The sequence below is a fragment of the Geotrypetes seraphini genome, chromosome 1 (genome assembly GCF_902459505.1).
Source record: "Geotrypetes seraphini chromosome 1, aGeoSer1.1, whole genome shotgun sequence".
Classification (NCBI taxonomy): domain Eukaryota; kingdom Metazoa; phylum Chordata; class Amphibia; order Gymnophiona; family Dermophiidae; genus Geotrypetes; species Geotrypetes seraphini.
Window position 1 is genome coordinate 35,102,209 of NC_047084.1, and position 26,087 is coordinate 35,128,295.

General features: G+C 39.8%; 1 protein-coding gene across 3 annotated transcripts in view; it reads right to left on the minus strand.

The window, feature by feature from the left end:
- The window catches only part of CENPH (centromere protein H), a 94,450-nt gene that overhangs the window by 62,215 nt on the left and 6,148 nt on the right, over positions 1-26,087 (minus strand). For all 3 annotated transcript variants that reach the window (XM_033929828.1, XM_033929820.1, XM_033929811.1), the window contains exons 2-4: positions 25,062-25,117; positions 9,891-9,939; positions 2,946-3,017 (exon numbers count right to left, since the gene is read on the minus strand). In XM_033929828.1, coding sequence (XP_033785719.1) covers positions 2,946-3,017; positions 9,891-9,939; positions 25,062-25,117 — 177 coding nt within the window. The remainder of the gene's footprint in view (positions 1-2,945; positions 3,018-9,890; positions 9,940-25,061; positions 25,118-26,087) is intronic.

The window sequence follows — 26,087 nt, forward strand, 5'->3', positions numbered from 1 at the left end:
GGTTGCCATATTTTCATAAAATTATGAAGATTCCCTTGTTGTAACGCTATTATTTTTTCCATTTTGTATATATGACAGACAGAGTTCCACCAGAATGTATAATTTAATTTGGTATAGTCCTTCCAGTTTTGAGTTATTTGTTGCATGGCGACTCCTGTCAATATTAATAGTAGCTTATTATTATCTGTTGAGATCGGACTCTGAGTTCTCATTGCAGTGCCAAATAGTATGGTGTCATATGAGAGTCCTACATGATTTTCTAATAATTTATTAATTTGGGGCCAAATTAAATTCCAAAAGGCATTTACACAGGGACAGAAAAAAATTAAATGATCTAGCGTCCCTACTTCTATTCTACAATGCCAGCATCTATTGGATCTAGTACTATCTATCTTTTGTCAATGGCCCCCAAATCTTTTTAAAATTATTATAATTCCCTTTTTGTATGGAAATTGTTCTTTCCATTTTATAAATGTGGCATAACGAATTCCACCAGAATGTATAGTTAAGACTATTGTAATTTTTCCAATTACTGGTGATATGTTGTATAGCAACTCCTGTCATAATCAATAAAAGTTTATTATTACTTGATGAAATTTGACTTTTTGTTCTCATTGACATACCAAACAGAATTGTATCATATGATAATGCTACATGGTTTTCTAATAAACAATTAATTTGAGACCAAATTGATTTCCAAAAGGTCATGATACAGGGACAATAGAATATTAAATGGTCCAGAGTCCCTGCCTCCAGAGACTATGCCAGCATCTATCAGACTTAGAGCTATCTAACTTTTGCAATCCAACTGGGGTCCAAAATACTCTATGTAACAAAAAGCACCAAATTGGTCTCATAGATGCGGACACTGTACATCTCATTCTCCAAGACCAAATTCGTGGCCATTGAGACGCAGAAATTTGATGCTTAATCTCAATGCTCCAAATGTCTGTAAGACCAGTCTTTGGTTTTTTATCCAGATATCAATTTATACCACTGTGCGGCCTGGTGACCCAAGAAATCCACCTGAAAGCATAAGAACTCCAAACTATACTGATTATTAAGATTTTTCCATTCAGGGAACCCCTCCTGAATAGCCTGCTTCAGTTGCAACCATTTAAAGCTTTGTGATTTATTAAGACCAAATTTATGTTGCAACTGTGAAAAATCAAGCAGTTTACCATTTGAAATAACATCATCTAAAATCCATATACCAGCAATAATCCAATACTTTCATACAACTTTAAATCCGCCAATTTGAATCTTGGAGTTTACTCATAAAGATTGATTTGTTGATTTGTATATTGGGTTAGGTGTTAAATTACTGACATAACGCAATGTTTTCCATGTATCCATTAATATTCTGTTCTCTTTATATTTCCTAGGCATCTTGATACTGAGAACATGAGATAAATGTAAAGGAAACATGAGTCACCATTCCAAATACAACCAATCCGGGGTATTTTCCATGAGCTCTGGGAGGACCCAATACATACCCTGGTGTAAAATATAGGCTTGATGATACCTATAAAAGTTGGGAAAATTTACCCCACCCTCCGCAATTGGTTTTTGTAAAGATACTAAAGCAATTCTAGGCATTTTACCCTGCCAAACAAATTTTGTAAGAATACCATTTAACTTTTTATAAAAGGACCCTTGAAAAAAAACTGATATCATACTCATTTGATAACAAACCACAGGCAATATCATCATTTTAATAGTTTGGACTCTCCCCCACCAAGAAAGATGTAAAGGATTCCATTGCTCACACATTTCTGTTACTTTTTTAAAGAAACTTTTTCATTCTCTTTAATTGTGTCTTGCAGTGTATTTTTTATCCTAATACCTAAATACTTTAATCCATCTTCCTTCCATACAATTGAGAATGAATCAATAAGCCTTTAGTACAATGCACATTAAGTGGAAGAATTTCTGACTTGCTCCAATTTATCTTATACCCTAAAAATTTTACAAATTTCTCTATCAACTCTAGCAAGCATGGAATGGTAGTTTCAGGATTTCTCAAATAAAGCAGTATATCATCTGTATATGCAGACTATATAATCCCAATCTGTACGAGGAATACCCTGTATCCCCTTTGCTTGTTGAATGGCTAATAACAAGGGTTCTAATACAATATCAAAAAGCAAAGGAGATAATGGACAGCCTTGTCTAACCCCCCTCTGCAAATTAAAACGCTCTGATAAATTATTATTAATATACAATCTTGCAGCAGGAGAGCTATATAACGTCTGAATCATTTGTATAAATCCCGAACCTATACCAAACCAATCTAATGCTTGATACATGAAAGTCCACTTAACCCGATCAAAGGCTTTTTCTGCGTCTAAAGAGACAGAGAAAGCCGGATCTTTTATGGCTTTTGTAAAATTTTACATATGAAAAGCCAGTCTGGTATTATTAGAGGAATGTCTCTTAGCAACAAATTTGATTTTTTAAGTTTGAATCTACTCTTTAGCTGTTCAGGTTTTGCATTAAGTCTTGATAGTGATGGGCACGAATTCAGTAGAACAGGAGTAGCAAAATAAAAGGGAAGGAAGAAGGAGGATATTGGATTTAATTCATACCTTTTTCAGCAATTGTTTAAAGCAAGTGATATTCAGTTTCAGTAGGTATTTATTTGTCCCTGGAAGACATACAATCTACAAGGAATTCTCAACAGCTTGAAATACTAATATTCCTTTAGGGATTAGATATCAGAACAAAACATTTGAATCTGCCTCTCTTGTGTGCACACTGGAAGACCTAGCAATGATTTTCTCAGTACTGTTATTTGTACCGGTCTATATGGAATATAGCTGAAACATTCCAAATAAATCTCAAAATTACCTCTTAGATAGAGGAATATCTATGGAGATGGTGTGTGATGTGTGAACCAGCAACATAATACACAAATATTTGCCTTATAAGTTTTATCTACTCACCTTTGTAATACCAGTGTTTTGTTATAACAGGAAGTTCTTGCTTTCTCTATTTCTCCTTCTAGATGTTTAGTACTATGAGAAAAACATATGGCAAAAGAATTTGGAAAATAATTCAAACAACCATAGAAGAAAAAATTCATAAAGAAAATAAAAGCAACAAAAAAATCTAAATGATGACAATCTCAAAAACTGGCCTGAAGGAATTGCCTTCAAAAAGTTAGTCAAAATGTATTGTTAGCCCAATAAAAACAGTTATCACCTTATCTTTTCTTTTTTGTTTTGCTTCTGTTTATTAATTTTAAAGTGGGCTAACATGGCAAACACATTATTTTATCAAAACTGTAAAGAAAAGTGCAACAGCTAAGTAAAACAAAACAGTTCAGATTCAATACTTGTAGCAATAAATAGTCTTATACCTTGTAAGGGTGTTTTCTTTTTCCAGAAGAGTTAAAAACACAGGATTCCCCCCCCCCCCCCATGAGATGGATGCATGGCTATGTGGGAGAAGAAATGGCCATGGGACCCAATAGAACCAAAAGTCTACTCATTTTTGACACCCTTTATTTTGCTTGGTATGAGTTTCACTGGGGACTGATCCTTGGGTGTACAGACTATGGGTTTAACCATAGGCATTATGCAGATTGCTGGCTGACAGAGCATGTTGGATTTTTGGTTGACTTGATTGATTTTTTGGGTCAAAGGGAACAGAGAAGAAGGAGTCTACTTTTTCAGTCCAGTGATACCATGTAACATGCTGAAGAATGGACAGAATACATGATATTCCTGGGGCGAAAAAGTAGAATGCTGAAGAGAATGAAGTTTACTTGATATTGCAGGAATGAGAAAATATGGTGAATACCAACTACTGATTGGTGTCAGATCATAAGTTGTTTTACTTACGTATGCTCATAGAAGGGACTGAATCTTTGAAGGAAGTTGGAATGGGAAATCTGTTCAAATGATTCTGTATTGATTTGCTGTGATTGTAGTGCATGCCTTGCCATACACTCTAGGACTGCTCCTTTGTTGCATGATGTGATTTTTTTTTTTTTAACTTAGGAACTGCAGTGCTGTACAAACAATGGGGGAGGGGGAGTTCAGCTGTGTATTGCAATGTTTCATTTACAATGGTTTTAGCCACTCAAAATGAAATGTTATTCTGCACATAGGCTCAAGAGCAGTGTCCAAAAGGGCCAAGCTACTCAGCTACTTTTACTGTAAACCGCTCCGACATTTGATGGGCAGTATATCAAAATTTGAATAAACTTACTCATTAACACATCTGTGCAATGCCCAGAAAACCCCTGTCAAACTACTGACAACTCTGAGCTCTCAGTAGAGTTCCTGCCTTAGGGGAAGATACACAAATCTCTGGTGCTCTTCCTCAACAGCACCAGAAAAACACCAGTGACTCTCTTTTTTTTTGGCAACCAATGCTCAACACTAATAGCATGCAAATTATATGCATACTGTTAGCGTTGAACACCGGTCGCTAAAGGGGTTAGAACATTCCTAGGATAGGCATAGCTCTTCTGCTCATGTCCAGTGGACTCCTCCTGACCACAACTAAAAAATCCTCAGTGGTCCATCAGAGATTCCCCACCACCCAACAAAAAAAACCTCCTGGACCACCACTAGGAATGTTCTGACCCCTTTACTGCGTATTGCTCAGTACTACCAATATGCATATAATTTGCATGCCATTAATGTTGATCATTGGTCACAAAAAAAAAAAACCAAAAACAACAGACCAGTGTTTTTCCAGTACTGTTGAGGAACAGCACCACCTCTTAGTTCTGTTGCTAACTGGACTTAAAAATGGGATTATGTGCTACAATTGAAATGGAATAAGGATATATCAGTTTTGGAGATTTATTCTAGGTAAGGTCCTAGAAGAGATCCCTGGAAGTGATAGACCAAATTGGAGGAAATAAAGGAAAAGCAAAACAACATACAGTAGTAATATACTAGCCTATATTCAATGCAATTTAAGTCACTGTTCTTCAACCGCCAGTCTGCGGACCGGTGTCAGTCCGCAGAAAATTCCTGCCGGTCTGCGGAGGGCCGGCGAGATCGACGCGGTTAAATTTCCCGTCAGTATCTCTTCCCCTTTACCTTCCAGGGCTTAGGATCGGCTGCAGACAGCAAAAAGAAACACAGAAGCCATGGGACTTTTCCTCTTGCCTGCATCGCTATAGGCTCTGCCGATCCTGATCCCGCCCCCCCTCTGAAGTGACTTCCTGTGTTTGAGGGGCAGGATTGAGACCGGCAAGCTTATAGAGAATAGCAACGCAGGCAAGAGGAAAGGTCCTGCAGCTTCTGTCTTCGTTTAGAGTTCTGGGCAAGGGAACTGTAAGTAAATTGTTAAGAACCAGGCTGCTTCCAATTTAGTGTCAGTTACGGTGAGACCAGCCATTGTGACACTGGAGTCACTCTGGGACCAGCAGCAAAGGGAGGGAATAAGATATGCTGGATTCCCACGTGTTGTGGGAAGGGGATGGTAGACCCGGGGGTGGGGGGGATTGGTGTGACAGAAGGGAGATGGTGGATCCCCTTGGGGTAGGATAGCTATTGGAACTAGGTGGGAGTTTGTAAGAATAGGGACACAAAGGCAGATACGGGACCTTGCAGGGGGCAGAGAGACATGGAAAATGCTGAACAGGAGGGTGGAGTATGAAGACAGAAGTAAGATGTTGGACATGGGTAGAAGAAGTAGGGAGACAGAGGGGATATGCTGGACATGGTAAAGGGGGAATAAGGAGACAAGGAGAAGATGCTGAATAAGGAATGGAGGGAGTAGGGTGATGGAAGGTATCTGCTGGATTAAGATGGGGAAAAGAGGGGAGGTACTGGAATACATTCAATATAAAATCATAACTGAGGCTTGTGCGGATGGGATCAGATGGTTTGCGGGAACCGAGCTTGCGGAGACAGGGAGGCTCTGGTGGCCATCCCTGGACCCACAGAGGCTCTGGTGGCCATCCCCACTAAATTTAGCCACCGATATTCAGTGCCAGTACTCAACATGGCCTAGCACTGAATATCCAGGGTTAATCTAGCCATTGACAAGCAGGGTTTAGAACAGAGGAGAAGGTGCCTGGGTTCAATTAGCAGGCTTGTGGGGAATGAAAACAAAAAATTAGGCATAGTGATGGAACAGGAGAAACAGCCCTGAAGTCTGGAAGGAAAAGAGATAGCTTTACGGAATAGGATTTCTGCAAACTTAGAGGAACAAATGGAGGCAGCAGCCTTACTACTTTGTTGTTATCTGGATTCCTGTTCCGAATCGAATTTGATTGGCCTATCATCAAGATAGGGGTGCACTCTGATGCACTGGGAGCATAGCTAGGCACCACCACTATTGAGAAGGTGCCAGACCAAACAGAAGGGCACAGCACTGGCATGCTTCCCCAGGACGCAAAGTGTAATAAGTGCTTGTGAGTAGAGAATGACACGGGGAAAAAATTTGTCCCCATCACTGCACCGTCCCCGGCCCACCATCCTCTGCACCGCCCCGTCACCGCCGTTCCCTTCACCGCCCCGTCACCGTCACCCCTTTCACCGCCCCGTCACCGCCACTGCCATCCCATTCACTGCCCCGTCACCATCCCCGCAGCATCCATATAAGCCTCAGTACTGCGAAACACCATGAAGACAGAAGAGAATCCTGCCACCACTACTACTACTACTGCACTGAGAATCTGTTTCAGTGCATCTGCCCTGTAGTAAAAACAGAACATAAAATAAATCAATTGACTTGTCCTCCCTTGCAATGATGTGTCCCCCATGTTCACCTATAGCTCGAATCAGGTCAATTGTGCACACTAAAAATGCAGGTGGATCTGGAACATGAGCGCAGGCAGGCAGTGATACAAAAACAGCAGACACCCGACCGATTGCAGTGTTCCGCCATCTCCCTCCCTCCATCTCACCTTAGATGTAGAGTATGCCGGCTTTCTTTTTCGCCCAGCCGCACGTGCGGGTGCTCATTTGTTCAATATTCTCCTCTGATGCAACCGGAAACAGGAAGTTGTAACAGAGGAGAAGATTGATCAACTCGAGCAGCTGCGCAAGCGCGGCTTTTTGAACGCGTGCGGCTGGGCGAAAAAGAAAGCCGGCATACTCTACATCAGTGTTTTTCAACCTTTTTACACCCGTGAACCGGCAGAAATAAAAAAATTATTTTGTAGACCGGCAAACTACTAGGACTAAAATTTTAAAACCCTGTTTCCGCCCCATCTCGGTCACCTCAGTAACTATAGAAAAATAGACAAATATAGTGCAAAATATAGACAGCAGATATAACTTCTCAAAACTGACACATTTTGATCACTAAATTGAAAATAAAATCATTTTTCCTACCTTTGCTGTCTGGTGATTGATTTCATGAGTCTCTGGTTGCGTTTCCTTCTGTCTGTGTATCCTTTCTTTCTTTCTGCACTCAGGCCCAAGAACTGTCCCTTTCTATTCCTTCCCTCTTTCTTTCCTATGTCCTTAGTGCCCCCGGTGCCTCCTTCCCATGTCTTTAGTGCCCCCAGTGCCTCCTTCAAATGTCCTTAGTGCCCCTTCCTGTCTTTAGTGCCCCCAGTGCCTCCTCCCCATGTCTTTAGTGCCCCAGTGCCTCCTTCCCATGTCCTTAGTGCCCCTTCCTGTCTTTAGTGCCCCCAGTGCCTCCTTCCCATGTCCTTAGTGCCCCTTCCTGTCTTTAGTGCCCCAGTGCCTCCTTCCCATGTCCTTAGTGCCCCTTCCTGTCTTTAGTGCCCCCAGTGCCTCCTTCCCATGTCCTTAGTGCCCCTTCCTGTCTTTAGTGTCCCAGTGCCTCCTTCCCATGTCCTTAGTGCCCCTTCCTGTCTTTAGTGCCCCCAGTGCCTCCTTCCCATGTTCTTAGTGCCCCTTCCTGTCTTTAGTGCCCCCAATGCCTCCTTCCCATGCCTTTAGTGCCCCCAGTGCCTCCTTCCCATGTCTTTAGTGCCCACAGTGCCTCCTTCCCATGTCCTTAGTGCCCCTTCCTGTCTTTTGTGCCCCCAGTGCCTCCTTCCCATGTCTTTAGTGCCCCCAGTGCCTCCTTCCGATGTCCTTAGTGCCCCTTCCTGTCTTTAGTGCCTCCAGTGCCTCCTTCCCATGTCCTTAGTGCCCCTTCCTGTCTTAGTGCCCCCTTCCCATGTCCTTAGTGCCCCTTCCTGTCTTTAGTGCCCCAGTGCCTCCTTCCCATGTCCTTAGTGCCCCTTCCTGTCTTTAGTGCCTCCTTCCCATGTCCTTAGTGCCCCTTCCTGTCTTAGTGCCCCCAGTGCCTCCTTCCCATGTCCTTAGTGCCCCTTCCTGTCTTTAGTGCCCCCAGTGCCTCCTTCCCATGTCCTTAGTGCCCCTTCCTGTCTTTAGTGCCCCCAGTGCCTCCTTCCCATATCTTTAGTGCCCCTTCCTGTCTTTAGTGCCCCCAGTGCATCCTTCCCATGTCTTTAGTGCCTCCTTCCTATGTCCCTCTCACTGCCTTCTACACTTTGTTCCACCCCCATCCCCGAATCCTGCCTGCCTACCTTTCTCCCTCCCTAGCCAAAGCCAGCCTGCTGCCTCCCTGCCGCTCAAAAAAAAAAAAAAGCCTCCTTTCTTTTCCCTTGCTCTTACTGCCATGCTGCAGCTACTAAAGCCGACAGGAAGTCTTTTCGACGTCAATTCTGAAGTCGGAGAGGACGTTCTGGGCCAGCCAGGCAGCGATTGGCTGGCCCAGAACGTCCTCTCCGACATCAGAATTGACGTCGGAAAGACTTCCTGTCGGCTTTAGTAGCTGCAGCATGGCGATAAGAGCAGGAGAAAAGGAGAGGCTTTTTTTTTTTTTTTTTCTTCGCACAGACCGGCAGAAATTCAACCGGTGGTTGCTCTTCAGTTCAAAGGTGAGGTGGAGGGAGGGAGATGGCGGGGACCGCGCGATCTTGATTGCTTCACTGCGGGGACAAGTCCATTCACCGCTCCACGGGGCGGTGAATGGCCTTGTCCCCGTCCCGCAGAGGCCACTATTTTTTCTTCCCCGTTTTGGCGAGCTAGCCGCGGGTAACCCGCCACCATGTCATTCTCTACTTGTGAGCCACTCTGATGGCTTCATCAGATCCAGGGAGGTAAGAAATTCTTCTAGTCAAACAGAGGCAATCACTGAACACATCTCCATCTGGAACTGTGGCACTCAAAGCACTACATTGATGCCACTGAAGTCCACAATAGGTCTGAAAGAGCCTCCATTCTTTTGTACCATGAAAAAAATGGAGTGGCAGCCTTACTCCTGCTTTACAAGAGGGACAGCATCCACTGACCCCCCAGCCACAGCAAATGAAGAAACATTATCAGCTACTGCCTGTCATTTTGCAGTCAAGCCTGAAGGGGAAATCATGAAGGCATCTAACAGGTCACACTAGTCTAAGGAGTAGCTTTGTCTTTCTCCCATTCCTATAAGCTCTGCCTTAACCACACAAGCCTCGAATACTTATGATTTTAAAGTGTTTGAGGCTTGTGCAGATGAGGATGGAACTTGCAGGAATGGGGCAGGGACAGGAAAAGAACTCGTGGGGACGGGACGAGATAAGAAAATGAGCTCCCACGGGGACAGGGAAAAATTTGTCCCTGTGTCATTTTCTACTGGCACTTTCTGCAGCCCTACAGTTCCCCCTGGGCTTCTTGAAGAGCTTCTGCTCACCCTCCCTTTTTTTTGCCCAAACCGGCCTTGCTCTCTCTCTTTTAAAATTTTTTAAACATTATTTTCTTAAACAGGGTAAATGCTTTAAAGCTGGGAAGCCCAAACCTGCCAACTGTTTTTCAGTGTGTGTGTGTGTGTGTGTGTGGTGGTGGGTGTGAGTAAAGATCTAAGCCAGTGGTTTTCAACCCAGTCCTCAGGGACCTACCTGGCCACTGCCAACGATTTAATGAACAGAGACTGCATCAAGGAAAAGAAAAACATACGTTTCTATTAGCTTCTCTTCTGGAATAATGTCAAGAGTGTTTTCTTCACCTGCAATACACACACACACACACACAAAAAAAAAGTTATAATGGCAAATAGATTACTTTTCTTCTATACCTCAATATGCAGGCCAGGAAGAGGAGTGATTAGGGTTACCTTATGGCTCCAGGAAAAGAAGGAGAGATTGAGACATCTGTGTTTTACTTCCATTGCTTTCAATGGAAGCAAAACCTGGATGTCTCAATCCACCCTCCTTTTTCTGGAGCCATATGGTAACCCTAGGCATGACCAAGCTAAGATAAATACAGCATTCCTGTAAATGTTTACAATCTAATCATCTGGATTTGTCTGCTGTTACTAAGCGAAAGAAAATTATCAGGTAAGCCTTAATTTTACCATCTCTCTCTGTTGAAGGGGTGTGGAATAGTACTGCCCGATTCAGTAAAAAATATTTTGATTCGATTCAATTCAGCCTACTGAATCGATTTTTCGATTCGATTTTCCTGCACAATTGGGTGATTTTTCCAAACATCCTGGTGAGTTTATTTTATAGCCTCTGCCCTCTCCTACCCACACTGGTGCTGTGGTGTAAGCAAAATAAACAAACAAAAAAAGACTTTTCCTCTTTGTTAAATCCTAGCTCATCTCTGGAAGGATACAATTTCCAAATCTGACACATTATAATCACAAAATAGAAAATACAATTATTTTTTTAACCTTTTGTTGTCTGGCCATTTTTCAAATCATGTTGGTCCCAAGCTCTGCAACAAATATTCTTCTGATAACTTGCTTACCAGGGTCTCTTGCCCAGATCCACCATCTCTCCTTTTTTCAACTATCCTGTCATCCAACATCTCTCCCTCCTTCCCCACCAGCTCTCCCTTTCTCTTTCTAACTACCCTCCTATCAGTATCTCTATCCCCCCCAACATCTCTTGTGTCCAACTTTTCTTCCTTTCTGTTCCTTTCCTCCCTAAATCCCATTGTCCACCATCTCTATCCTTCTCCTGTTTTTAGATTCTTATTTCTTCTATCCTTCCCCCATCTCCCCTCTCCATGATCTCCCCCCCTCTACCAAGTTCATTTCTCCCATCTATCTTCTCCCCATCTCCCCTCTCCCTCCACCTATCTTTTATTATTTTTTTATCCAGAGAAATCCCTTATCCTTATCAAGGTTCTTATCAGAATTTTACAAATATCTTATTATGGGAAAATGTTATTAATCATTACAAAAATCTGCTAATGGTCTCCAAATCTTCTGAAATTTACCAAAGTAACCTTTCTGTGTTGCTATTGTGTGCTCCATTTTATATATATGGCATACTGAATTCCACCAAAAGTTATAACTTAATCTGTCATAATTTTTCTATAATATTATGTCATAATATTTGTTAAGTGGGGATGGGGGTGGGTATTATTTTATTTATCTCATAATATGTATGAATTAATTAATACATTTTGATGTATTAGGTTAGATTTTCTGAAATAGGGAGGGAGGGATTGGGGGGTTTTCCATTTTATTTACATTTGTCATATTTATTAAATGTATTACATAATATTTAAATCATTATAAAATATGAATATAAGTATGATATATTGTACTTAAAGTGTTCATGAAGAAAATCAAGTGTGTATTTATAAGATTATATGAATTTTTCTGATACACTTGTTGTAATATGCAAAACTGAATAAAGAAATTTAAAAAAAAGAATTTTAGCTGTACAGAGACAAAATTACAAGCTTTTCCATCGAGGTTTAAATATTTTATTGATTATCTTCAGAAAAAAATTCAAATCCCAATAAGCAAAAGGCACCAGCCAATCTGACATAGGATTTATCAGAGCCAGAAAGTTATATTTACGAATTATAAAGCAGATTTTGTTTCTGGCTGTAATTGCAGTGTTTGTGATCTCCAGTGGACTTCATGATGATTGTTTGAATAATAGACAGTAGGAGTCAAGAAAATTGGCTCTGCCCTAAATTGATATGTAGGGTCATGAAATAGTTAACTGTTGTTTAAAATATTGCTCTGGCCTACATAGCTAAAAACAGTGTATAATCTATTGACTGCATCTGCCTGAAATGTATGTCCTTGCCCTACCACATTGTAAGCTGAATAGATAAGAGTTTGAGCCATGATGTGCCCTGCCCTTCTGTACATGTAGCCTTTAGACCTGTAAGATTTAGATAAGCAGAGAAATGAGCTAGTTTCCTATAGGACTATAAGTTGTATCCCTGAGCCTATCATAAGTGCTGGCTTAGGACCAATAATAATTGTAGAAAGTTATAGAAGTAACAAATGAAAATTGTAGTTTTTGCATATACAGTGGTGCCTCGCATAACGGCCGCCTCGCACAGCGGACGCTGCGCACAACGAACTTTATGTCGTGATCCGTATAACGTACTTCGTTTCACACAACGAAGTCGCCCGAGCTGCATACTTCCGGGGTTCCTGCGGGGTTGGATCGCAGCGGGGTTGGTCGAGCCGCGAGGGTAGTCTCCTTCTCCTTACCTGCCCTGTCGCAGCCGCACACAGCCGAACGGAAATCTTCCCGATGTCAGCGCTGACGTCGGAGGGAGGGCTTAAGCAAAGCCCTCCCTTCCTCCGACGTCAGCGCTGACATCAGGAAGACTTCCGGTCGGCTGTGTGCGGCTGCGGCAGGGCAGGTAGGAAGAAGGCAATGGCGAACGAAAGAGGGGGGAGGGGGCGGTCCGCCCCGAAGAATGTGCACAGCTGGTCAGGTCCCCCGATCGACCGACAACAGGCCCGGCCGACAAACCTCCCTGCCCTGTAGCCGCGAATCTAAATTACCTCTTACAGCAGCTTCAATAATCCAGCTGCTGTAAGAAGGTAATTTAGATTCGCGGCTACAGGACAGGGAGATTTGTCCGACCGGGCCTGTTCTGTTGTCGGTCGGGTGCAAAAGCGCCACAAAGGTGGAGGCAGGGAGGGAGGAAAGGTGGAGTGGAGAAGAAAAGACGCTTAAGGGGGGAGAAGGCCGCTGAAAGCACATGTTGGAGCAGGGGATGAGAGGGAGGGAGAGAAGGGGAAATATTGGACAAGGGCAGAAGGGATGCTAAATCATAGGGTGACAGGCAGAGAGAACAACAGGAAAAAGAGTGGAAGCAATCTTGAACCCTGAGGGTGAGGGCAGAGAGAGGTGGTGAGATGATTGATCATGGGGAGAGGGACAAAAGGGAATAGAGATGGGATAGGAAGATAGTGGAAGTAAAAGGACAGGGAGATGTATGTTTTTAGATGTATCTAAATAAAAATAACAAAAAATTTATCTTTTTTATGTCATCTTAGCATATTTTATGCTGCAGAACGAATTATTTTTTTTTACATGTATTCCTATGGGAAAACGCGTTTCACATAACGAACGTTTCACATAACAAACTTGCTCCTGGAACCAATTAAGTTCGTTGTGTGAGGCACCACTGTATTAGTTTGCGAAAAGGGCATAAAAGTCCGTGTATTTCCTGTTTCTGACACTCTAGTAGGCAGGCTATTAACTGCACTAGAGTCCCGGCATGCTGTGAATAAAAAACTCTTGTACTTTCTTCACGCCTCTGACTTTGTGTATCCAAGTGACCTTTCAGATGATCATGCTAAAACTTCAAACAAACAAACAGGAAAATGACACGGCCCAGAAGAGTCCCGGCTGGCAGGCACTATGTCTAAAAATCTTTGATGCATCAAGGAATAGGTCATCCAGTTTTTAAAGATCCTGTAACATCATCTCAACATATAAAACCAGGCATTTCACTTATAACCATACAATTAACCTTTGCACTTCTGGGATTCACTCTCACATTGCACCCATCCAGAATGTATCGCCCAAAACAAAATACTGTATTCCAGAAATATTTCTTAAGAGGCAAAGGCAGCACAGAGCAAGCTTACGCACAATACCGTGGGCAGATTCATTTCCAGTGCAGGAAATTGGTTCAAAATAACAGGCAGTCACCCATGCAAAGTCTAGACTCCACTCAGTGACCTCAAGTTAGCAATGAGTGAAAAGCAGAGTCAGGCTGAGACCTACATAAATAGTTTGCTTACCCTACAGCTGGCTCCGATTAGCCATAATTCATTTGATATAAAATCAATACCCAAGGCTGGACTCGCTGCAGGGAAAGTCCAGAAGAAAGATGAAGCTGATTTTGCAATGTTATAGTACAATGATTTGTAAATGCATGGATCAATCACTCATGGGACAGGAGAGAGCGTAAGTACGTGAGTGAGCAAAAGCAGAACTAGGCACTTGAAAACCTTCACCTTGACCTCTCCCCCTAAACCCTTACTACCTCATGCAACACTGCAATCTGTAACGCTGCTGTATCTAACTATAGCAATTGTAACCGCTCTGAACATATAACCTAGCTGCCAAAATAACTTCACAGTATATTTATTGTCAAAAAATGTAAAGGTAACCTGACCGAATTTGTATCGTCCAAAATGTAAATCTAACCTTAACGAAATTGTAACATCGCTGTAAATGTACAGTCTCTTCTTCTGTTAACCGCATAGAACTTCCAAGGTAATGCGGTATACAAGAATAAAGTTATTATTATTATTATTATATAGGGTCAAAAAGTCCAACCAATGTTTAAAGATGCATTCTGGGGTCTACTTTCAGGGCCCTTTCTAAGCAGCAGTGGTGCAGTAAGGAGAAGAAGCCCGGAGTAGCGGCAGGGTAGTGAATTGCATTCGCTATCGCCGCTTTTGCCTGGCCAGGGAGAAGAGAAATACTTGTGGCTGGGAAGGAGAGAGCCTTGCTGCCGCCAATCTGCACCAGAGACCTGTTCGGGCTTTCCCTCTGCCACCAGAGTCCTTGCTTCGATGTAACTTCCGGTTTTGCAAAACCTGACGTTACACCAGAAGCAAGGACTCCGGGGGACGACGAATTGTTAAGTCCAATTTTCTTAAAAAACAAACTGATTCGAATCGATTCACCCAAAGTGAATCGGAGAATCGATTTGAATCGCAAATCGGACAGCACTAGTGTGGAAGCACCACTGAAAAAGGTATCATAGCACAACACACAAAGGAGCACAAGCAATTGAAAGAGAGGACCTTAGAGACAATGGCTTGATATAAGAGAAACCTTAGAAAGATGAAGCAATAAAGGAGGGAGACTGATCAAGAGAACCAAACATTTAAAATGAACCAACCAAAAATGTTAAAATGTGCAAAAACATAAGAATAGTCTTACTGGGTCAGACCAATGGCCAATCAAGCCCATTAGCCCCTCCTCATTTGCCAGTTACTAGTGGCCAATTCAGGTCACTAGTACCTGGCAAAAACCCAAGGAGTAGCTACCGATACAAGGCAAGCAGTGGCTTCCCCCATGTCTCTCTCAATAACAGACTATACTTTTCCTCCAAGAACTTTTCCAAACCTTTCTTAAAACCAGCTAATATAAATTTTTTAAAATCTTTATCTGTAGTATCAAGGCACATAGAGTGGCAGCCTTATGTCAATCATGCAAGGTGAATTTGAAATGGGGTATGGGATGCCATTTCCAACAATAAAACTCTTGGTGCAAAAAGGGTGGAAATTTGTGACAGACAGATAGATAGATGAGAAAAGCACAAGAATGGCATTACTAAGAGAAATGTCTGTAGCAAATAAGAAAAAAAAGATTCTTAAATACTAATGTGAGGGGCTTTACTATATGCAGGTTCCATCCCTGCTGAGGTTACAACAGAATGATATTTGCTAGCAGTTTCTGGAAGGTATTTAACCAAGTTGTAATACAGAATGAAAAGGACAGTTGAGAATGCATTCTTTACAAGCCAGAAGTGACTTAACTCCCATGTGATTCAAAGAATGAAGGGAAGTCTCTGGGTAGGGAAAGAAGCAGAGCCTGCATGTGTGTGAAGGTCTATGTTCTAAGATGCAGCACTGCCAAAAACAGGATTTTCATTAGTATTTGGCAGAAAAAAAGACTCCAGGGGCGCGTGTATGAATTACTGCTGCCACCAACTCTACGAAAAAAAAGACAAGTTTGGAAGGTAGCAGTGGGGAAGGGAGGGGAGAGGGAATGTGTGGAATGTGCATTAGAGAATGACACGGGGAAAAAATCTGTCCCCGTCACTGCACCGTCCCTGGCCCACCATCCTCTGCACCGCCCCGTCACCGCCGTTCCCTTCACCGCCCCGTCACCGCCATCCCTTTCACCGCCCCGTCACCGCCACTGCCATCCCATTCACCGCCCCGTCACCGTCCCCGCAGCATCCATATAAGCCTCAGTACTGCGAAACACCATGAAGACAGAAGAGAGTTCTGCCACTACTACTGCACTGAGAATCTGTTTCAGTGCATCTGCCCTGTAGTAAAAACAGAACATAAAATAAATCAATTAACTTGTCCTCCCTTTCAATGACGTGTCCCCCATGTTCACCAATAGCTCGAATCAGGTCATTTGTGCACACTAAAAATGCAGGAGGATCTGGAACGTGAGCACAGGCAGGCAGTGATACAAAAACAGCAGACACCCGACCGACTGCAGTGTTCCGCCATCTCCCTCCCTCCATCTCACCTTAGATATAGAGTATGCCGGCTTTCTTTTTCGCCCAGCCACATGTGCAGGTGTTCATTTGTTCAATATTCTCCTCTGATGCAACCGGAAACAGGAAGTTGCAAGAGAGGAGAAGATTGATCAATGCGAGCGCGGCTTGGCGAAAAAGAAAGCCGGCATACTCTACATCAGTGGTTTTCAACCTTTTTACACCCGTGGACTGGCAGAAATAAAATAATTATTTTGTGGACTGGCAAACTACTAGGACTAAAATTTTAAAACCCTGTTTCTGCCCCATCTCCGCAAGCTCGGTCATCTCAGTAACTATAGAAAAATAGACAAATATAGACAGCAGATATAAATTCTCAAAACTGCCACATTTTGATCACTAAATTGAAAATAAAATCATTTTCCTACCTTTGCTGTCTGGTGATTGATTTCTTGAGTCTCTGGTTGCGTTTCCTTCTGTCTGTGTATCCTTTCTTTCATTTCTTTCTTTCTGCACTCAGGCCCAAGAATTGTCCCTTTCTATTCCCTCCCTCTTTTCTTCCTATGTCCTTAGTGCCCCCGGTGCCTCCTTCCCATGTCCTTAGTGCCCCTTCCTGTCTTTAGTGTCCCCAGTGCCTCCTTCCCATGTCTTTAGTGCCCCAGTGCTTCCTTCCCATGTCCTTAGTGCCCCTTCCTGTCTTTAGTGCCCCCAGTGCCTCTTTCCCATGTCTTTAGTGCCCCAGTGCTTCCTTCCCATGTCCTTAGTGCCCCTTCCTGTCTTTAGTGCCCCCAGTGCCTCCTTCCCATGTCTTTAGTGCCCCCAGTGCCTCCTTCCCATGTCCTTAGTGCCCCTTCCTGTCTTTAATGCCCCCAGTGCCTCCTTCCCATGTCTTTATTGCCCCCAGTGCCTCCTTCCCATGTCCTTAAGTGCCCCTTCCTGTCTTTAGTGCCCCCAGTGCCTCCTTCCCATGTCTTTAGTGCCCCCAGTGCCTCCTTCCCATGTCCTTAAGTGCCCCTTCCTGTCTTTAGTGCCCCCAGTGCCTCCTTCCCATGTCTTTAGTGCTCCTAGTGCCTCCTTCCTATGTCCCTCTCATTGCCTTCCACACTTTGTCCCACTCCCACCCCCGAAGCTTGCCTGCCTGCCTGCCTGTCTACCTTTCTCCCTCCCTAGCTAAAGCCAGCCTGCTGCCTCCCTGCCGCTCAAAAAAAAAACAAGCCTCCGTCCTTTTCCCCTTCTCTTACCGCCATGCTGCAGCTGCTAAAGCCGGAAGTCTTCTTTCCGACTCAATTCTGAAGTCGGAGAGGACGTTCTGGGCCAGACAGGCAGCGATTGGCTGGCCCAGAACGTCCTCTCCGACGTCAGAATTGACGTCTGATAGACTTCCTGTCGGCTTTAGTAGCTGCATAATGGCGGTAGGAGCAGGAGAAAAGGAGAGGCTTTTTTTTTTTTTTCTTCGCGCGGAACGGCAGAAATTCAACTGGCGGTGCTCTTCCAATTCAAAGGTGAGGTGGAGGGAAGGAGATGGCGGGGACTGCGCGATCTTGATTGCCTCACTGCGGGGACAAGTCCATTCACCGCTCCACGGGGCGGTGAATGGCCTTGTCCCCGTCCCGCAGAGGCCACTATTTTTTCTTCCCCGTTTTGGCGGGTTACCCGCGGCTAAATGTGGCTAGCCGCGGGTGACCCGCCACCGTGTCATTCTCTAATGTGCATAACTAAAGCAGAATTAAATTGTCCACCATGATTTTTTTTTTTTTGTAAATTCTTTATTCTTTTTTAAATCTTACATCAAGTGAAATATATGTAATACATACAATTTTAAACGAACACTTGAAATATCAAACAATTATTCTTATTTTGTAAAGTAAAGAAACCCCTTTTAACAGAATTGTATATCAAATTACCCTTACAATGATTTACCCTCCCCAACCCCCCTATATGTTCTATCCATGTGCTATGATATCTGATCATTAGAGAAATTAGCCAATGGTCCCCAGATTTTATTAAACTTATGAATATACCCTTGTTGTAACGCCATTACTATTTCCATTTTGTATATATGACAAATTGAATTCCACCAAAAAAGTGAAATTTAACTTAGTGTGATCTTTCCAGTTTTGAGTAATTTGCTGTATGGCGACCCCTGTCAATATTAATAAAAGTTTATTATTTTTTGCAGAAATTGGACTTTGAGTTCTCATTGCTGTTCCAAATAATATTGTATCGTATGAGAGTCCAACATGATTCTCTAACAAATTATTAATTTGGGGCCAAATTATTTTCCAGAAAGCATTTATACAGGGACAAAAGAATATTAAATGATCTAATGTCCCCACTTCTATCTTACAATGCCAGCATCTATTAGATCTAGTACTATCTACTTTTTGTAACCGTGTAGAGGTCCATAAAACTCTGTGTAACAAAAACATCCATGTTTGACTCATAGATGCTGACCTTGTAGTATGTATCCTCCAGGACCAAAATTTTTGCCATTGAGATGCAGAAATTGTCTGTCCTATCTCAATACTCCAAATGTCCCTAAGTCCTGTTCTCTTTTTTTTGTTTAAAAATCCATATAAAAACTTATACCATTTTGCGGCTTGGTGTCCTAAAAAATCTGCCTGAAAGCAAAGGATCTGCAAACTATACTGAGTGTTAAGATTTTTCCATTCAGGGAACCCTTCCTGAATAGCCTGCTTCAATTGCATCCATTTAAAATATTGTGTCTTGTTCAATCCAAATTTCTGTTGCAATTGTGAAAAACTAAGCATTGATCCATTTACTATAACATCATTCAAAGACCGTATACCTGCAATTATCCATTGCTTCCATACTATTTTGAATCCACCAATTTTGATCCTGGAATTTACCCAAATGGATTGATTTAATGACTTAGCCAATGGATCTGGTGATATATTACTAATAAATCTTAGTGTTTTCCATGTATCTAGTAGAATTCTGTTATCTTTATATCTCCTAGGCATTGTTATACTAATTAGATGTTCTAGATGTAATGGGAACAGAAGCCGCCATTCTAAGTATAACCAGTCAGGTACATTCTCCATGAGATCTGGGAGGATCCAATACATACCCTGTCTTAAAATATAGGCTTGATGATACCTATAAAAATTTGGAAAATTTACCCCTCCCTCCTTAATTGTTTTTTGTAATGATGTTAAAGCGATTCTGGGTCTTTTCCCAAACCAAACAAATTTTGTAAGAATATTGTTCAATTTTTTATAAAATGACCCCTGAAAAAATATTGGAATCATACTCATTTGATAACAAACCACAGGCAATATCATCATTTTAATTGTTTGGACTCTTCCCCACCAAGAAAGATGTAAAGGATTCCATTGCTCGCACATTTCTGTTATTTTTTTTAATAAAAGTTTTTCATTCTCTTTTACTGTGTCATCAATTGTATTTTTTATAAGAATACCTAAGTATTTTAAACCTTCCTCTTTCCATTTAAATGAATATGAATCAAATAATCCTTTGGTACAATGGACATTAATTGGAAGAACTTCAGATTTTCCCCAATTGATTTTATACCCAGAAAATTTTCCAAACTTCTCTAGTAAATTAAGTAAACATGGAATGGTATCCCCCGGTTCTCTTAAATACAATAGAATGTCATCTGCATATGCAGATAGTTTAAATTCCCAATTAGAAAATGTGATTCCTTTTATTCCCTTAGTTTGATTGATTGCAATTAATAAGGGTTCAAGAACAATGTCGAAAAGTAAGGGAGATAAAGGACATCCTTGTCTAACCCCCCTTAGCAAGTTAAATCTATCTGATAGGTTATTATTTATATTTAATCTTGCTCCAGGAGAGCTATACAATGTTTGAATCATTTTAATAAAACCGGGTCCTATACCAAACCACTCTAAAGCTTGATACATAAAACTCCATTCCACTCTATCAAATGCTTTCTCTGCATCTAACGATATTAGAAAAGCTGGGTCATTCATATTTTTTGCTAAATTTAAAGAATGAAATGCCAATCTGGTGTTATGTGAAGAGTGTCTTTTAGCAACAAATCCTGTTTGGTGTACATCAATAATAAAAGGAAGAGCTTTTGCCAATCTTAATGCTAATACTTTAGCAAGCAATTTACCATCTACATTCAACAAAGAGATGGGCCTGAAATTTGAAACCAATGTCGGATCCCTGTTTGGTTTTGGTAAGACAATAATTACAGAATCAGCCATAGTACCTGATATATTTCCATTATTTATCTGATATTGATATAAATTTAATAAATATGGTAATATAATATTTTGAAATGTTTTATAGAATTCAACAGTATAACCATCTCCACCTGGAGCGGATCCAACTCTAAGAGCCTTCAATGCTGATTCTATTTCTTTTAAAGATATATGTTCTTCTAGACTTCTTTTTATATGATCCGGAATATTTGGTCCAACAAATGAATTCAAAAATTCTAATCCATCCTGTTCTTTATTTTCATAAGAATCCGAAGAATATAGACTCTTATAAAAATCAAGAAATTGTTTTAAAATATCCTTAATGTTAGTGTGTGTATTGCCCCTTGTATCTTTAATTGCAATAATCTTAGATTTTCTTTTTTTTGCTTTAAGAAAATTTGCTAAAAGATTTCCAGCCTTATTTGAATTTCCATAATACTGAACTTGCCGACAGAACATATCTTTCCTCACAAATTGAGACGAGATCTCATTATATTTAGCTTTTGCTTTTAATAATTTCTGCAATATAACATGTTCCCATTTAATAATTAATTTATGTTCTAATAATTTAATTTCTTCCTCCAAATCCATAAATTGTTTTTTAAGTTGTTTTTTCATAAATGCTGTATATGATATAATATTTCCTCTCATTGTTGCTTTACAAGCATCCCATAAAATTTCAATATTTATATTTCCTGAATTATTAATTTGAAAAAATTCCTTCATCTTTACTTTAAGATCTTCTATAAAGTTCGCATCTGCAAGCAAAGCATTATCAAATCTCCAAATTGATTTAGAATATTCTGATATATCATTCTGCAGATCAATCCACACACCAGCATGATCAGAAATTATAATAGGATCAATAACTGCTTTCATCACTCTTTGTGCTATATTATTAGAAACAAATATATAATCAATTCTTGAAAAAGATTTATGGACCTGAGAACAAAAAGAATATTCTTGATCATTAAAATGAAGAATACGCCATATATCAACTAAATCACAAGACTGTATCAAATTATCTAAACCTAACGACTTCATAATTTTACTTGGTTTCTTATCCAAAATAGGATCCATAACAGCATTGAAATCTCCAGCTACTACTAAATTTGAAGCAGCCAGTGGTAATAATATCTGTTGAATTTGTTTGAAAAACTCCATTTGATTCGAATTAGGAGCATATAAATTAAATAAATCCAGGGTTGTATTTCCCAGAACCATTTTAATATGCACCCATCTTCCTAAAGGATCAAATTTTATCATCTTAAAATCAGCAATACATTTCTTATTTATAAGTATAGCTACTCCCGCTTTTTTCCCTACAGCAGGAGCAAAAAAACATTTGGATACCCATCCCCCAATTAGTTTATTAGATTCAATCCCTGTAAGATGTGTCTCTTGCATGAAGTAAATATCCGCGTTCTGTTTATGAAGAAAACCTAACATTTTTTTCCTTTTAACTGGGTGATTTAGACCATTGACATTAATAGAAAAGATTTTAATCGCCATCTAATATATTAAGTAAAATTTGATTTGAATCTCTATAATAAAATTATGATCAGACATCTGCACATTTTTAACATAAATTCCCTTTCTTACTATTAAACCTATACCACTAAAATTTATATTACCTTTCCCCACCTCCCTTCTCCCTCCCCCCTCCCCACCCACCCTTTTAACTAAAAATTGTGTATACTTGGTATCACGCATCTTAGATCGATAATAAAACACTCCATGAAGACCTTTTCCTATTATAAGCTATAAATTACGTCATTAAATATTTAAAATGAAATTCAGATAGAAGTAATATTACACATACCATATTATAATAATGATACAACTCAAATTATTTGCAATTATAAAATAAATTTTAGGATTCTCAATTAATTCTACTTCTAATATTTTCAATTTATTATTACATTCCTATTCTGTAATTATGTCTTTGTAAGTATAAATCTAGAAGAGAAGACATTACTTTCTTTTCTGTTGTATTTCATATTAACTATTTTGTTAATAAAATATTGTTACCTGTAATAACAGCTATACCAGTAAAACCTATTTTTCATTTTATATATTATCATCATACTATAAGTAACATGGGAATTTAATGATATGTGTACGATGAATTTACGAGTAAAGAGCCCTCCCCTACGGAAGAAGCCACCACGGAAGCACACACCAATCACACATGTCTCTATCCTTTTACGTTTATATTATTTATATCTAGAAGAGAGGACATTCTCTTTACAAAAAGGGACCATCAATTATGTTTCAATCAATCTTTGTTCTTGTAAGTAGTGTTCTGTTCTGATCTTCCGTTTCCTCTTCTTTCTTCTTTTCCCGATATAATCCATTGTTCTTTTGGAAAATAAATATAAAGCGTCTTCTTCATATTTGGATTATATGATGTATCAACGTCATTTGGTTATGCATCCATTAGTTTTATAATAGTACTGGCATTTCCGGTAACTATGATATATCCACTGTACGTATTTCCTCTCGCACTGGCTTTCGGGAATGTGAGTTTCTTGAACTCAATAGGAGTTTTGATCTTTTTCCGTTCTCCCTTCTGGAATTCTTTTTTTTTTTTTTTTTTAAGTTACCAATCCTATCAGTATGATCAGTATGTAGCTCCATAGAAAACTCCCCACAGGAGAAAACCTTCACTCAACAAAACACCGTATTTAATTATTAATCACATAATCACATTCCCATTATATTCATTCTAAAAGCTAACACCATTTCATTTATAGGTTACAGAAATTTAGTGATATTTCCATAAATTCGTTCCCCTAGATAATTAAGATCTTTCTATCTTTTCCCTATTTATATAGAATAATCCTTTTTTTATTAAACCACTTGACTCAGTATACTATATAAATCCACTTAATAAACTTAATTCTTTCATTATAGAACATTGACTCCATTCAAATTCCAATCAAGAATATCGTTAAATTAGAATATTTGAGCTGAATGAAAAACATTCTATATCGTTATTTTTGAAATCAAATAATCTTCCCTTTATAAATCAAATTATCCTTTTCTAATAAAATCATATTTCAACATATCTATATATAGAAACGAAAGATGTATCAAACAAAATTAAGTAGACATTGGTATATCTTGATTTTGAATAAATTTTTCCAGTTTCTCTGCATCATCGAAAGTTAAAGTTTTATTTCCAATAGTCACTTTCATGTTAGCAGGGTACACTAATCCAAACTTCGCTCCCATCTCTCTTAACTTTGGTCTTAAATCCAGCAACTGCTTCCTTTTTTTTTATATATCTGTGTTTTTTTGCGAAATCCGGTACAAGATGAATATAAGCATCTTGATATTTCAATCCTTTGTTTTTCTTTGACAGTTATAATACTTCTATGACCTGCTGGTGCCGCAATAACTTAAAAATAAATGGTCTTGGTCCGTGTTGATTTACTGCTCTTTTTAACGGCACTCTATGTGCCCTTTCTACCTCTATGGGAAACTTTGTTTGTAACGGAAGCAGCTTGGGTAGTAAATTTTCAATAAAGGTAATCGGATTTCCTTTTTCTGCTCCTTCCGGCAAGCCAATCAGACGGACATTACTTCTTCTTTCACGATTCGAATAATCTTCCAACTCTTTAGTGAGTATTTCAATTTTTTTCCTATCCGTTTGGCTATAGCATACTTCTTCCTCTACTACCAACATTCTTTCTTCTAAATTGTTTGATTTTATTTCCAACAAATCCATCTTCTTATTTATAGTTGAAACTTCCTCCGTTAAATCAGTAACTTTTTTGGTAATAATTGAGAGCATTTCTTTAATTTCTTTCAGTTCTTTCATTACCTCTACATCTGCCATCTTTAACCCGATCTCTTGTTCAGGTTTTGCTCTCTTGCTACTTCCCGATACCGCAAAGTCATTTTTGTTTTGCTTTCCTGACGCCATTCTTTTTTCTTCTTTATTTATCATGAGACTAGTTTAATTTTTGTAAATTCTTAAATTTTTTACGACTTATTAACTCTTTCAAGGTCTTTTTGTACGGAGCTCTCCTATTACCCGACCTTCCTCATGCGTGTCCAAGCCACGCCCCCTCCACCATGATTTTTATAATTTGTGACAAAGACAATTCTTCTGCTATTATAGATTAGTTATAAATCTGCATTGTCAAAAAGGGGTCACCATAGCAAACTTTGGTTGTGGAATGAATCTTCTGAGTTTGTATTATGGCCTATGAGGAACTTTGCTCTGATATACGAGTGCTTTGGCTTACAAGCATGCTTCTGGAACAAAGATGGAGGATTCAAATTTGTGACAAAATTTTCGTCTAGTGTAAATTATACATTTGTAAAAGTTAAAAATGCAATGTCTTATTGCAGCTCATTCTAGCTTTATACTATTATTTTCAGAAATCATTATAACCCTGCATCAGTTCACGTTTCATGTTCAAGTTATACCTACCAGCTTCAACTGCAGTATGATATTCCATATGTTGCTGGCTAACTTGTTCCCCAAGTCTATAAGAGAAAAAAAATTCAGTTAAATAATTATGTACCACTATTTCTCTCTTTTTAAGCAGTTACCATCATTTTTGAGCTTCTTTCAGCATAGAATAAAATGTTATCTATATAGAACTTAGAAGTTACACTATTGCTATAAATAAGAATAAATAAGAGGGGTTGCTGGCATAAAGACTGGTTGGGATTTTATATCAGATGAGCAGAGGGGTGCAGGAGATTGAATAACCACTCAACACATAAGATAAGTTGAATTGTACTGCTATTATAATGTAATATTTGTGAATAACGTTGGAGTGGTATGGAACCATGAGAGTGCTTTGATAGTACCAATGGCAACCTCTGCATGATATACACTATTAAAGCACCAAGGTTGTGGATCTGAGCACTTCACATTTCACTTATAGTTTTGCATTTACAAGAAGATATATTCACATATGGAAATTATTTGAATCCTGTGTCAAAGAGTTTGTTTAACAAGTTCACAGGAAAGAGTCTTATATGAACTCCGCGTTAATATTTATTTGATATAAATAAGAATTGTCATAGGAAATCTACACAACCAGGACCCAGACAGCAAGAGAAAACACAGACATCTTTAAGAGGCCGCCACCACCACCACAACCATCATTATGGCAGGCATTAGCGGTAAATATGAGGGACTGAGATCATAGTCCCTATACCCAAGCTTAGGAGTGTGGTTCAATACTATTATGGTTTGTGCAAAGCTAACATATTGAAAGATTAGGTTCTTACCTAGATAATCTTCTCAGGAGTCTGTACGTATGGTAATCAATCCATTCCCGAGAACTGGACTTGCAGAAGTGTGAATACTTACAGTTTTGAGCACCTCCCACATGAAGGCAGAGCAGTGTGCCCCCTTCAGTTACATCTCAAAACAATTTAGCTCTAGTGGAACAGAATACAAAGAACATGTAATTTTCCCACATACATTACACAATTCTGTTCT